Raw genomic sequence first — 14,976 nt, forward strand, 5'->3', positions numbered from 1 at the left:
GTAAGAAAACTTTTAAAGACAGTTCAAATCATGAATTACATGACAATATCTTTGAAAACGGGGTGGCCCTGATTTTAAAAAGATCCAAACCAATAAGTTAAATAAGATTTGAAGAATATCTATTAGGTCTTAGACCTATTCTTTAGCTCTGTAATAGATTTTACATCTATTCTTCTCCATGTTACACATAATGAAAGATAATCTGGTGCTAAGGTATACCTAAAAAGCAATTAATTTTCCTGAGTTAATTTATATATTATTCATTAAAATATGTACTTTGATGATCCACACAATTAAATATAATAAAATTGCTTGGAAATGATTTAAAAATCACTTTGCCCCTTGTCAGTTTTTCTCTCAAGTCACTTAAAAAATGGAAAATAAGCAAAAATAATATTTGTAATTATCAAAAAAACACTGTAAAGAAATCATGAAAACACAAGTTGAGAAGGGGAAAAAAATTGTCTCTTTATAATTTGTCACAAAACTAAATATAAAAAGATTTTTAAAAAAGAGCCTATTGCATGAACTCTGATTGCTAAACTTTCTTCCAACCACTCACTACGCAAAATGAAACATTTTCCAAGTACTTACGACTCTTTGCATGCAAGCTACTTTTATGATCTCGAATACACAACAGTAATATTTAGAACACTACTTGAAAATTAGAATAGATAATAGTTTCCAAAACTGTCTAATTTTTCAGATTAGTTTATAAGATCTGCTTCAAAATTAAGGTGTAATACTTCACAAGTATATTATAAAGTTTAGCTGATTTTATAAAGTAATTAAAATGAGACTATTAAAATTTATAAGGAAATATTTAGATGAGTCATATATTTTATGATTCATTACTTCATGAATTAGAAATCTGCATAACACATAATAGCAAAATAAAGCAAGAATTCAAGCCACGAAAATTTGATCATTTTAAGTATATAAAAATGAATTTAGAAAATTTTAAGAAATTGAGACACTAAAATACATATAAACTTATACATATTTTTTAATATTTAATATTTATACCAACAGAGAAATGCTTTAAATAATAACATATTTTACATTAAACCTGACCTCCAAAGACATTTCTGTACAGATGTTTCAGGGATTAAATTTGTGCTGCCCAAATTTAAAACCCAAAACACTATCTGTGTTTAAAAGACTTAACAGCATCAAATGTATTACTATCTATTATAAAATAAACTGTATGATAACCATTCCCTTTATCTAGTTACTTTTACATTTTCTAATTCAAATATACTGAAAAACCCTTAGATGTATACTAAATTTCACTGTCAAATAGGAACAACAGGAATTCGATAAACTCAGCAAAATTCTATAGTTCTAATAAATTCTAAAATATTCATGTACATATTAAGCACTTACCATATTATCAGTCACAAGACAGAAATGATACAGATATGCAAAAGGCTGTTAAAAATTGAATCCCAATTTCATGTAAAATAATGAGCTAAAACTATTTTATCTTTATCAGATGTTATTCTTAGACACAGAATATGAACCAACACGGTAAGCACTTGAAAAATGATTCAAAATGTGAATTAAATGTTAATTATTTCTAAAGATAAGCATAAATAAGAAGATGGACCACATTCAGGAAGTTGATCGATAAAATTCAAGTGGCTTGTTTAAATACACTGAGTTAATTATGAAAACATAAAATATGAACACTTCCCAAGTTATCTAAGTCTGCCTGACGGAGGTCTTTAGTAAACGAATTACCATTACATCTAGGTGGACACAAGACCTTGCCTTCCTCTACTGCACTGGGGCTTCTGTTGCTTTCTTCCTTCCTGAAGCACACTGGTATTCTGTTCTTCAGCCAATCAAGTGTCATTTTGCCAGTGGATAGAAGCAAACCAAACTGGCAGCGGCAAAGGGAAAATGCAAGGGAAAGGGAGAGGAGAAAGGAAAATACACTCCTGCAGAGGCAGACGGGGGCAGGGTCTTCTTGGTTTCCCTTTCTTGGTATTGTCTCCCAAGCTTCTCTCTCTAAAGGAAAACCTGCTCTGGTCCAGACTCCACTAAGGATCTCATCCTTATTTATGGCCGAGGGCTGCAGATCAGGGAGGGCCTGCTCCCAGCAAGCCAAGTTATGACTATGAATGTATTTTACATTAAAATTTCGTTATATAAAGTGACTGTGTTCTAAGCTTGTGATTCCTAATCTTTGTAAGGCCTTTTTCCTTTAAAAATATGGCGAGTTATGCAGAAAATGAAAGATGTAAACGCCCTCTAAACTTCACATAATTTAACAGAGTTCATGGATTTCAGCCTAAGAGTCCTTATCCCATGGTATTATCAACACTGATTTTTAGTTGTGTTACAAACTAACAGGCTTTTCCTACCAGTCCAAGGACCAAACCCTGTACAATATTTTTTTTCTAATTCTGCGTCCAAACAATGGTTCTATAAACAAGCTTCTCAAACACAATCCCATCCCAAGATTTATCAATGTATTTGTTTTCTCTGCGTATCACAAAGTAACTTAATGCTTTTTTAAAAATCCTTTTTGTGCTAGCATTACTCTTTATTTAACAAGATGGCAGAGCTATTAAATTACTACCCCAAAGGTTTAAAACCAGAAAAGCATTCTAATCCCAAGCCATCTTTACCAGTTATATCTCCAGAGAAGACACTTACGATTTTTAATGAATGAAACCTTACTCTTATACCTAATTAGTAGCAAAAAAATAAAGGCTATTTCATTTATTTATAATTTACTATAGACTTAAATAGAACAAAAATTACAGCATAAAATAATTTTCCTAACTTAATTTTTGCTATCATTTCTGATGCATTCAAATGAGTATTTGATGATCTATAATAAACTAGTAGTGTTGAGAAACAAAAGTGTTATGCACACCTATTTATCAAGTGTTTTCAAATCAAAACTACAGATATGAATACTTACTTATCAAAGCTATCACTATTTTTGATGAAGCTCTCCAATTTTTCCTTGGCATATTCCACCACATCTGAATGAAGCTCAATCCCATGATTTATTCCAAAAGGACCTGCAATTGTAGTATCAGCATTTTTATAAAAATATTAATGCCTTTACAGAACTTTTAATTTCTGATTATCTACCATAGAAGCATTTAGAGAGGACTTAAACTACAAGAACATCTGCTAACACACTGCTTTGAAAAGAAAGAAAAATTCCATTGAGTTTTCTATCAAAAAGTACTTTCGTGCATAGAGGTGACTCCTAAAGTTCTCTCAAGGAGGTGGTTTATCAGACAGGACACTGGTGACAAAGGAACAATATTTCCATATAACTTTTTGTTGTCATTACTTCTTCTCATTAGCTAAAAGTTTGATAATTTTTAAATATATGAAACCATGGGTTTATATAGATGTATATTAAAATTTCACCCTCCCCACCAATAAATGTTAAATTCCATGAGAGTTAAGACCATATTCTGTCTTCTGGGAGCTCTCAGTGTCCACAGGAGAATGCTACATTCAGGCACTCCTGCAGAGCTGATTTTACTCTTGTGTTCCAGAATATTTCACATTTCTCACTTGGCATTTCTTCTTTACATGTCCTAGGGTGGAATGAGCTCCCAGGAATGTAGTAGAATGGGGGAGAGCTTTCTCAGCTCCAAGAGATGATTTTGGGATGCCTCCTTTCTCTATCCCGGTGCCAGCTTACTAACAATACCACTGACAGGACTTAGCACTCCCAAAGGCTACTGTACACAACTTATTGTCCCTTAGTCCATATTAAAATAAAACACACAAGTTCATCTAGTTACGCTAGTTCTTTTTGAACTTCAGAAATTGGGCCAATCAAGTTTTCCCCACTCAACATATTTTGTTTTACTTTTGTTTGGAGATTTATCTCCTAAAAAAAAAATGTGTGTTTGTGGTGCATAACTTATTTTCTGTACCTTTAGGAACTACTTAACTGGAAATGGCCACACTAAATGTCATTAAAAATGCAATCTATAGTAGTTGTTTCTACTTGCCTCTAAATATTTTAAAATAACAAAAAATCAGATATTCATAAATTATCATGGTTTTAATGTCCAAAAGGCTTATGAAAAAAATTGGGTTTTTGAACTAGAAAATAAATTATAAAAATTAATTATAAAAATGATCAGTTCAAGTCACTCTCAGATAATCACAAGACTTGGATAACTTTTCATCACAGATAACCTGTCATACCTCTGCCTATTCTTTTTGATTATTCTTTCAAAACACTGATTTTATTTTTAAGATGTATTCAGAGAGAAAATATAAACAAATCAAAATGCCAAAAAATTAAACAGAGAGAAGCATGCACAATGGCAAACTTTTAATTTAGTATTTAACCTGCATAATTTAAGAACTTGAATTTCTGTAAGAGTCAACACATAGAATGTTAGAAACCTGAATAAAGTTTTCCTCATTTAATTCAAATTAAACTATAATTGCAGATTATATATACCATAAGGAAAATATTTTATGAAATAAATCTAATTTCCCTTTTTCCCATTTAAAGTATTCCCCTCAATGTAAAATATAAGTGATTTTTACATGTACATTACCCATTGAAATCTAGTAATAGTAATTAACCATGTTTATAAAATAAGAAAACAAAGATCAATAAAAAGGTCCTTATTACTCATATTCAGAGTTTCCTGTGAGATTAAATGCATAAGCACTATAGTAAGTATATACAATCAAATACAAAGGCCCTACAGTATATTATAAGGAAACTGGAAATCAATATTTCAAATGGCCTAATTAATGGACAGAGTCTGATTTCAGGGTCAGAAGGGACTAGTGAGAAGGTGCTTCACTTAAAAATGCTGCAGTTCTATTTTCCCTTTTTCTTGCTTTCTGCTTATTGTATAAAAGCAAAGTGAGAACTTCTAAAATCAACACTGGAAGTTTAAGAAAATGTTATAAGAAGTTTCTTACATAATAAGAGGTTTAATGCAGGACAATTAATAATAAAATAAAAAGACAAGTTAATATATAAGGGATTTGTTTGACAAACAATTTCATAAACACAAATGTAGAAGGACATTATACACTAATATCAAGGGCAAGGCAATTCGTGATTTTTAAAAAATGGATGGAGAAGCTTAATTTTAAATTAAACATGGAGACATCTTTATATTACTACTGACTAATCTGCGTATAATCGTAATTAACATAATGAAAATATTAAAAAGGAAAATGTATTAACAAAAGGAAGAATTTAAATAGCAATGTTGGGAGCAGAGGTGGCTCACGCAGTTGGACACCCACCTCCCACAGGGAAGGTCCGAGGTTCTGTTCCCAGTGCCTCCTAAAGAAGACAAGTCGACACAAGTGGACGTAACAGACAACAAGCAGATAGATGAGGGAGCTATCTGGGGAGGGTAACAAATAGCACTGTCACAAATATCTGATTTATTTAGAACATGATATACAAATAGAACACAGCTAATGTATGATAAAAAGGTAATGCAATGCTGACTACTAAAACTCATTTGACATCTGAATTAAAAACAACAGGAATATAAAGCACAAATAGCTGCTTCTGAGGAAGAGGGCTGAGCGCGCTGGGGTGGGGAAAACATTTTCATTCATTAGATCTTTTGTCTGCAGTGTGTTTTAACCATATGCATGTATAATTTTTTCAATTAAAAAATAATTTGGCTAAGTGAAAGAAATGAAAAATAAATTGAGTATAATATTTTCCAATAAATAAAATAATAATGTAAAATAATCCTAGGAGAAAGGTACAAATGACCAAACAGCACCAAAAAAAAAAAAAAGTTGCTAACAGGTCAGATGAAGCATAAATTTGACTCTGTAGTCAATAATTTTCAATATATTTAATTTTGTATTTGTCAATTTGAAGGAAGAATTTTTTCTATGAAATAATCTGGACTTAATTTTTGTAATAAATATTTTTTAAAAAAGAAAATACTACAAGTTGACCACTATCATTAATAGCTAAATATTGAAGAGGAAATGAAAATATACACAGAAAACAAAGTTTACTTAAAAAAGGTTTTTGGAAAAAAATCTAGTATATTATACAATACTAGAAATTATTTTTAAGGCTGAAAAAAGTCCATTTAGATCAACAACAAATATAATGAATCCCAATAAAATAAAATCTATAAACTATTTTTCTTTTGTAGTAATTGTACCTAATCTAGCTCATTTCTCATCTACCAGTTAGTCAATAATCAGAGATTTTACATTAAGGGTCATGAGAGCCTCTGTCGGCTCTGAAGCTCCTGGAGAATGCTGTCTGAGTACGTGGTACGACAGGTGGAATCTGCCTAAGGCAAACCAGGGACACCTGACAGCTTCAAACTACATTTAAATGAAGGTCTCTGCGCCTCCAGTACTTTGTGTAAAGCTAATTTATAGAACACAGCCACAGACAATAAAGCTTCATAATAAATTACTGGAAGAAATGTAACTGTCAACCAATTCAAGATAAATGATTTCAACTGAGGACTTTGAAGTCTAAAAACTATGGTGTAGTGAGGAAAAGTGTGGGTTTATGACCATATTACTGGATTTCCAGTCCCAGTTCCTCCTCTTACCACTGTAAAATCTGAGATTCATCATTTACCATTTGATGAAAATTTTCTAATCTGTAAAATGAAAAAGATATCTACTACCCTACCTACCTCCCTGAGTCAATGGGATATGAATTATATAAAGTGCCTCACACACTATAAAAGATGGCTACAAATGGTTGTTATAAATTATGGGACCCTTTCTCATACATACAATTGGCTAAACTGCAAAAGCAAAACCATAACCCGTAATGGTTCGCAACCCTGATGGCATATTAGAATAATTTGATTATTTTAAAATTAAATATAAATATTTGCTTAAATTTAATTTTTAAAGTATATTAAATTACAAAGTAGATTAAAATTAATTTGATTTAAACTGTAGATGCCTGTGTTTCATCCTAGACAGATGAGATGGACTCTTTTAAGCTGTGGCCCAAGCGTTTTAGGTAATCTGAAGAGGCAGCCAGAGATTGACACCACTGGCTCTAATTATTAAAATTAAACCCTCTATTATTAAAAATCTCAATCTAAACGAATTTTAAAATCTGTTTTTGAGTAACTAAATCTTTGCCTTCCTAAACTAATATCAAGAGTTAACTATAAATAAAAATATGTTGGGGGAGTAGCTGTGGCTCAATCAGTTGGGCTCCCGTCTACCATATGGGAGGCCCTGGGTTCACCTCCTGGGGCCTCCTTGTGAAGGTAGGCTCACCCGCACACTGCGGAGTGCCATCCAGCCCGCAAGCACCAGAGAGCCGACTCAGCAAGGTGCTGCAACAAAAAAGGGAGACAAGTGAAAACACAGAAGAGCGTGCAGCTAATGGACACAGAGAGCAGACAACAAGCAAGCCACGGGGGGGGGGGGGGGGATAAATAAAAATAAATAAATCTAGACACATATAAAAACATACAGCAAATGGACACAGAGAGCAGACAGCAAGCAAGCGCAAGAGGGGAGGATAAAAAATAAAAATAAAATAAAATAAAAAACATGCTGGACAAACTAAATATTTACCACAAGGGGGAGTAGGTGAATCAGTTATTTGATTTCTATGAAACTAGTATAAAGTCAAGGAGACATGAACTGTATGTAAAACAGCCTTCAATAAATTACAATATGATATATAACAATAATAAATTGTTACTAATTTTAGTTACATAAAGACATCTTTGAAAAGATTTATATATAGCTTTAGAAGTATTTAGAGATATTAACAGGTAAAAAGTAGACAGTAGTAGGTTTCATTCTTTCTTACTTTGCCTGTATCTTGTGGTATACTGTAGAGCCGTAAAATAACACAAAGGTAGATAAAGGAAAGGGGAAAAAAGTAATCAGCAAAAGGTAAGGTAATCATTAACTAAGTAATTAAGAGAAACTGCTCCAGTGTATTGCCACATATTAAAATTAAATTATACTTAATCACTCATGGTTTTCCTATTATTTCACACTGAAAAAGTATATTAAAAACACATATTGTTAAGGCTTTCATTGAGTCTTTCCATGTTATCTTAACCATTTTAAGGATAGCTAGATATATCCAAAACTGGAGACTTTTATTCTCTAGGCTTGGGAAAGGCTCTTGAAACAATTCCAGGAAGTTACCAGAAACAAGTTCAAGTTTCTCAGGTTCCTCTAAACCTATGGATATATAAGCGCTATTTTGTTGTTGTTGTTACATGTGAATCTTAGAAATATTTAACACTTGATCTTAGATCTTAAAGTGCTGGTTTAAACAGTTATAGAGAAAATGGGCCCGATATGTTTAAAATGCCTAAATATCAAACACAGATGTCACAATCAGATTATTTATATATTTCCACCAAACAGCTGATAATATGCAAATCTAATATATCCAGAGCAACTTTCATCTACATCTAACATCTATATTGGAACATTAAAATAGAGATTAAATTTTAGTGAAGCAATTTCAATAAACTGAGAAAAATGCATTCACCTATAATCATAGTTTAAAAAACTAGTTTAAACAACTTCAGATCTTGATCCAAATTCTTTTTAGTGCATGCAATTTCCCAAAGAGCTATTTTCATCAGCTTTCATTCTACTGCATTTTACCGGTGATGTACTTGAATAAATTCTGGGTCCAACATGGTAATCAATTCTTATAAATACTCAATAAAAATTTAGGTATGAATGTGGATCAAGCAGTTAAGTGCCTGCATCCCACATGGGAGGTCCGGGGTTCAGTCTCTGGTGCCTCCTGAAAACAAAACAAACAAGCAATAAAGGAAAAAGCAACTCAGGGGAACTGATGTGGCTCAGTAGTTGGGCGCTGGTTTCCATATACAAAGTCTCGGATCTCCTTCCCTGGCCCTAGTACCATAAAATATTTATATTTACAAACTAAATGAAGAACACCTAATAAACATGACATAATGCTTCTTCTGTTTGTTCAGAAATGACATGCACAATTTCAAGGGTAGGAGATGTGTCTTATGCATTGTTGTAGCCTCAGCAGGTAGGACAGTGTCTGATATATTTTTTGAGTGAATGACAAAGCACATAAATGAAGTTACAGTTCCAAATTTAAAAGTCACAACTAAGATCAAGGCAGATGATATATAAGAAACACAAAAATGTATATTTCTCATAATTATCAGATCTATCTCATACTAAAAAGGACTGAAGAATGGGAATAGAACAAGGCATATCTGGGATGGTGTGATTCTTCTGTATAACACTGCAACGACAGACACAAGACATTACAGATTATCAATGCCTGTGGAACTATATACAGCACAAAGCGTAAATCAAAATGTAAACCAGACACTGGTTAGTAGCAACGCTTCAATTGTAACATACGTCCCATATTAAATTGTCTATAATAGGGGTAACCAAATGTACGCGTATAGTTCATCAATTGGTTCAACTGGTTCATCAATTTTAACAAATATACCACATTAATCTGTCTATAATAGGGGTAAATGTGTACAGGTGCTGGAGGTGGGGGGCATGGTGGGCTTATATGAGAATTCCTTATACTTTTGGTGTAATTCTCTGTAATCATAAATCTAAATTTTACAGACAAATACATTCCATCTGAAATAAATGTATTGTTAATTTTAGCTGTTTGATAGAAAGTTCTAAAATGGAACACATTTTTCTTGTGTTCCTAAAGAATTCTCCTGACTTTAAGTCAATGATCAAAGCTATAAACATGCAATAATGGTGGTGTCCTCAGGATTCTATTAAAAAAAGTAAAGTTAGGAGGAAAATGTGGAAAATGGGGGAGAGGGAGGAGAGAAGGGAAATCTTTCAAAGTGTGGCTTTTTATACTTTTGGATTTTGAACCCCAAGAATTTATTACCTACTCCACAAAATATAATTAAAGAGAGAGAAGAAAACTGATAGTTTTCTGGCTTGATAAATTCAGTAGGAAAAAAAGTATCTTTCACCAAGATAGGATCACAGAAGAAAAAAAGGATTTGATGAATTGTTTTGTCTTGTGAGAGACAAGGAAATAACTTAAATTGGGGAGAAGTAGAGTTTTGGAATCTTTAATACAGGGAAGCAGAGATATACAGTCACCACACATTTAAATACTCAGCTGGTACAAGAAGCCAAAGACCAGGACTGTCTGGAGTTAGACAAACCTTGGCTGCATGGAAGTAGGTATCTGTGAGTCCTCTGCATACCGATGTTACTTGAAGACAGAGGTTTCCCCCTTTCACTACAAAGATGCTTAAATAAAAAACAAAGAAAGCATTTATGAGGGCAACACAAAGTGAAGAATCTTTGAAGGCCACTGCAGTGGAGGAGGATGAATGGGCTAACCCAACGGGAAACCACACCCAGAAAGAATGTGAAAACTGGTTCCAGAAAGGACCAGAACTCCCACATGCCCAACAGCTCTTGCTCCAATCTAAAGTGCTCAACCAATATCCAGTCCAGCCTGGAAAAGAATGTTTGACGAGAGAAAAGAATTTCTTCCACAGGTGCCAGCTCCTACACTGGGAAATAGAGATGTCACAAATTATCTTACAAATAAGGAAGCAAATTTTTTAAAGTTTAGTAATTTTCTAAAGGTAATATATTTGGTAAATAGAAGATCCTGCTTAGGGAGAGGTTAATCCCAAAAATGCTCAAAGAACTACCTAAGATGCTTTACACACCCATTAAGGGAATTTCCTCATAACTTCTAAGAGTAACATGAAGAACTATAAAGAGAAGAATTACTATAACTTCGGAAAATTTCTAACTCTTGAATTGCTTTCTAATAGTTGGTATTTGTATTACTACTTGTCACCCTGTAATAAGCAACAATAATATGCATAAACACAAAATCACATGGGTATTGATTTTCAGAGGTAGCAATGAAAGAGATGGTTGACATAATGATTTCTACTTCACAACCAGAAAAAGGAGTTTAAAAAAAAAACAAAAAAAAAACACCCAAGAAAGAGAATAGTGCTGGCAACTCATACAGTGTTTAAGGGCAGAAAAAAGGTAAACAGAAGCTTAAGTGGGACTAAACAGTTTAACGAGACAGGAGCCTATATTCAATTCATAAATGTGATTAGCTTAAAACAAGGTTCTTTTCAAAATAGATTTACTCACAGAGCCCAAAATAAAAAACTTGGAATTCATAAAAAGAAAAAAAAATATCACACAGAAAAGACAAAGTATTGATGAGGATGTGGAGAAACGGGAACCTCATATACTGCTGTGGGAATATAAAATAATAAATCTTAGGGATACACCAAGAGAAATACACACAAAAGAAATGAAAACATTATGTCCACACGAAGACTTGTACACAAATATTCATAGCAGCATTATTCCTAATAGCCTAACAGTGGAAATAATCTAAATAGCCATCAACTGGTGAATGAATAAACAAAAACGTGGTATATGCATACAATGGATTATTATTCATCAATATAAAGGAACAAACTACTGACACATGTTACAACATGGATCAATTTCAGGAACATACTAAGAGTCAGACACGTAAGTCAATATATATATTGTATAAATTGCTTTATATTAAAGGTCCAGAAAAGGCCTCTCTCTCTGGAGATAGTTGATTGGTGGTTGCCTGAGGCTTAGATAAGAATGGGGAGTAGATACAATTGAGCATGGAGGATCTTTTAAGGGTGACAAATGTTTTCAAAGTTAAACTGTCCTTATGTTTGCACAACTCTGTAAATGTACTTAAATCACTGAAATGAACACTTCACAAAACAGGGAATTTTATGGTATGTAAAGAGAGTTTAAGTCAAACGCAATATGGTGTAAATGAATAAGGACCATTTAATTCACAGAAAGAAAAAGTATAGAGGCCAAAAATGAGAGCAAGATGCAGCTTAACTAATCAGGCCTTCTGGGCAATACAGCAGCTATAGGTATTATAAACATTGGCAGCAAATTTCCTGTTAAGTATACAACTTGTCAATTGTTACATTTTAGGAACTAATGCTGTAGGAGCAAAGGAATGGCGTCCACATTGCTGAAATGATTGACAGTCTCCCCCAGAGTCATACCTATTAAGTTGGGAACTGGACTAGTGTCTAAGAAAGTCACTAAATTGCATGAACCTTGATATTGTAGGTAAGAAAATGGAAATGAATCCTTAAGCAAAATGGAAAAGAAGAGAGAAGAACCATCCCTATCTGAATCAGAGATTTTTTTTTTAATAATTTGCCTTCCTGGTTCTGATTTTTTACTAAACTCTCTGAAGGGCAAAGTACAGTAATTGGGAGGCCTCTTTTCTTGTGCTATTTAAAAATGGGACTCCCTAGAAAAGACAAGATAGTACTAATTGAGAGTAAAATCAAATACTAGATTCTTTGTGAAATTCTTCATTCTGGGAAGACATCTAAGGAGAAGGAAATGGAACAAGAAATTATCTTCAATTTGAAACTCAAAAAGCTGTTCCAATGGGTCATATAAGGAGTTGGAATAATCAATTACCCAAGTCTGGGGTAAAAAGAAATTCAATTTATGAATAACTCTAAGTGTACTTTAGTAGTAAGCAATTCCTGGAGTTACGATAAACCAAACTTCTCCTGTCTGGAAAATGTGAAGAAAAAACCTCTCTTAGACTGTAGCCCAAACTCTATAGATGTGTTTCTGGAATGGAAGTCAGAATTCTCAAAAAACATCTTCCCACTCTACTGGATGTAACCCAGACTCCTCTAGATTATACTACTGAAATGTTCAGTGAGCTGCAAGAGAAAAATGACTGAGAGGCATAGTAATACAGTTTCTTAAAAAGGAGAGAACTTCTGTTAATGGGGTCACTGTGAAGCAATGGAGTCAAATCTGATTCAATATTCTCACAAAAGGCACATAAGCATCCTTCTTTTGATCTAGTCCTAAGTGATTTTTATGGATGTATCTTCCCCCTCCTTGATTTAAACACATACAAAATATAAACCAAAAGGTGTGGGGAGTGGAGATTAAGCCTCCTCAGAAGCTTAGGAGATCCAAGATTTATTAAATTAGTTAGTTTGTTTTTACAGATTCTGTTCTTTCTGCCTTTCCTTCCTGAAAATATTATCTTTCTCACCAAATAAATATTTCCAATCAAAAGGAGAGGAGCTATATCTTGGTGCTAATTGTCAGGAGGATCGGACAGAGATAAATCTTGGCATAGTATCCAAGAGTCATGCTCATAAGCATAACTAAAGATCCATGACTCCCTAGAGCCTTGTACAGGAGGAAAACTTCTAGTGCATTGTGGATCATTTCTGCAGGTTCTGTTTCCCAACACTGCCCTCTGGAATTGACTAAATACATTCAAAATACAATAAAGTTTGAGCTCTGACTATATCTGGTCACAAGAATCTAAACTCTTAGTGACTAGGACTAGGAATCAACTCTAAGAGGTTGAACTCATTGCTAGCAATGTGGCTAATTATGAGCACCCCCCTGATGGAAATGTAGGCCTTTGGTTAGCATGACCTCCCTATGCAGGAGCCATCGGCAGATGCTGGAGAAGTAGTAGACAGAATAAAATAGGTGCTCTGAGGCTGGCAGACCAGATACCGTAGGGGCCTGGACTCCAGCATAAAGCTGCCATAGCTGGTATGAAGGAATACACTGGTTCCAGAAAGACAACTCTCATTTTTTCAAAAGAAGCTGCCTCCCCTCCACCACTAACTTACTTGACTTGGAGACTGGCTCAAACCCTTGAGATTCTGTTTTCAAACACTCTCATAACAGGAATGACAAATGCCTGCATGTTCCAACCTGTTGAAAAATTCTTATCTAAGAACGGAGAGAAGCACAAAACTTAAAAGTGTCTAAATTCCTCTTTACTGGTAAAAATTGAGACCATTTTTGAGCAGTTACTAGGTATCAGGAACTGACCCAGGTGTGGAATGAAAGGAGACTTATTTTCTTTTCCACACATAAATCTAAGAAATAGATTGCAAGGAACAAGCTAGTATGTAGGAAAGGAGAACTTCAGGTCTAAAAAATGCCTTAAGAAGTCATATAATATGACCAGATAATTTAATGTTCAAATGGGAACACTTTCGGGAATGAAAAGGGAGCACTATTAATACTGATGCTAGGACAAGATAGATATAAAGCAAGCTTGCCCCAGCAAACTGGGACACAGACTCACTCTATTAGAGTATATGTCATTTCTATGATTTAAAATCCTCTGTTGATTCCCTAACACTTTAGGAATGAATTTTAAAATCCCATCCCCATAACTTAGGCATATTTGTCAAAAAACATCATGTAACACCCTAGATGAGGGCTTTATTTTATGTTGCCATCCTACCCCTTCTCCAATCAGTCCATGAACTTGAGAAAGTCTATATTATGGGCTTTAATGCTCTACCTTAATGCTTAACACACAGTAGCATTCGGTCAATATGGCATATGGACTGACTAAAAGGAACAGTAAAATTCATGGTTGTTCATCTTCCACCCCATAACATAAAGTCTCTTATCAGATTTTCCTCTACACTTTCCATTAGCATCCCCTATTTCCCAAGTGTTGCTTACTAGCTATGTCATTTCAAGCAAGTTATTTAACCACAGGGTTTCAGTTTCCTCACCTACATAAAGGGAATAATAGTACATCCTTCATGAAATTATAAGCACATGTAGTGTGCTTAAACAATACCTAGTACTTGTAGCATGTACCCAGGAAGCTCCGTGAGGGCACTGATCTTTGTCTCTTTGTTCACTAATAATGTACACTCAGTACATGAAACAATGGCTGACAGAGGCACTGAATATATACTTAAAGAGCATTATCCTTCCCTATTTTCTGTATTTTCCTACAATCCCCTGCTTTGTTCTACCAACGCCATACCTTCTGTATCGCACATAATCCTGTCCTTCCAACAATTTAAAAAAAAAGCACAATTCCCTTACTACAGGCATACCTCATTTAACTGCAATTCTCTTTACTGTTCAGCAGATATTGCTTTTTTTTTTAACAAATTGATGGTT

At 33.8% G+C, this 14,976-nt stretch overlaps 1 protein-coding gene and 1 long non-coding RNA gene across 4 annotated transcripts in view; one reads left to right on the forward strand and one right to left on the reverse strand.

Annotated features, from left to right (window-relative positions):
• The window catches only part of LOC111760988 (uncharacterized), a 65,742-nt gene that overhangs the window by 35,641 nt on the left and 15,125 nt on the right, over positions 1–14,976 (forward strand). The window lies entirely within an intron of this gene.
• PCMTD1 (protein-L-isoaspartate (D-aspartate) O-methyltransferase domain containing 1) overlaps positions 1–14,976 on the reverse strand; it is a 76,657-nt gene that overhangs the window by 21,498 nt on the left and 40,183 nt on the right. For both annotated transcript variants that reach the window (XM_058275522.1, XM_004479838.4), the window contains exon 3: positions 2,936–3,038. In XM_058275522.1, the coding sequence (XP_058131505.1) occupies positions 2,936–3,038 (103 nt within the window). The remainder of the gene's footprint in view (positions 1–2,935; positions 3,039–14,976) is intronic.

Source organism: Dasypus novemcinctus, chromosome 14 (genome assembly GCF_030445035.2).
Source record: "Dasypus novemcinctus isolate mDasNov1 chromosome 14, mDasNov1.1.hap2, whole genome shotgun sequence".
In the NCBI taxonomy this organism is placed as follows: Eukaryota; Metazoa; Chordata; class Mammalia; order Cingulata; family Dasypodidae; genus Dasypus; species Dasypus novemcinctus.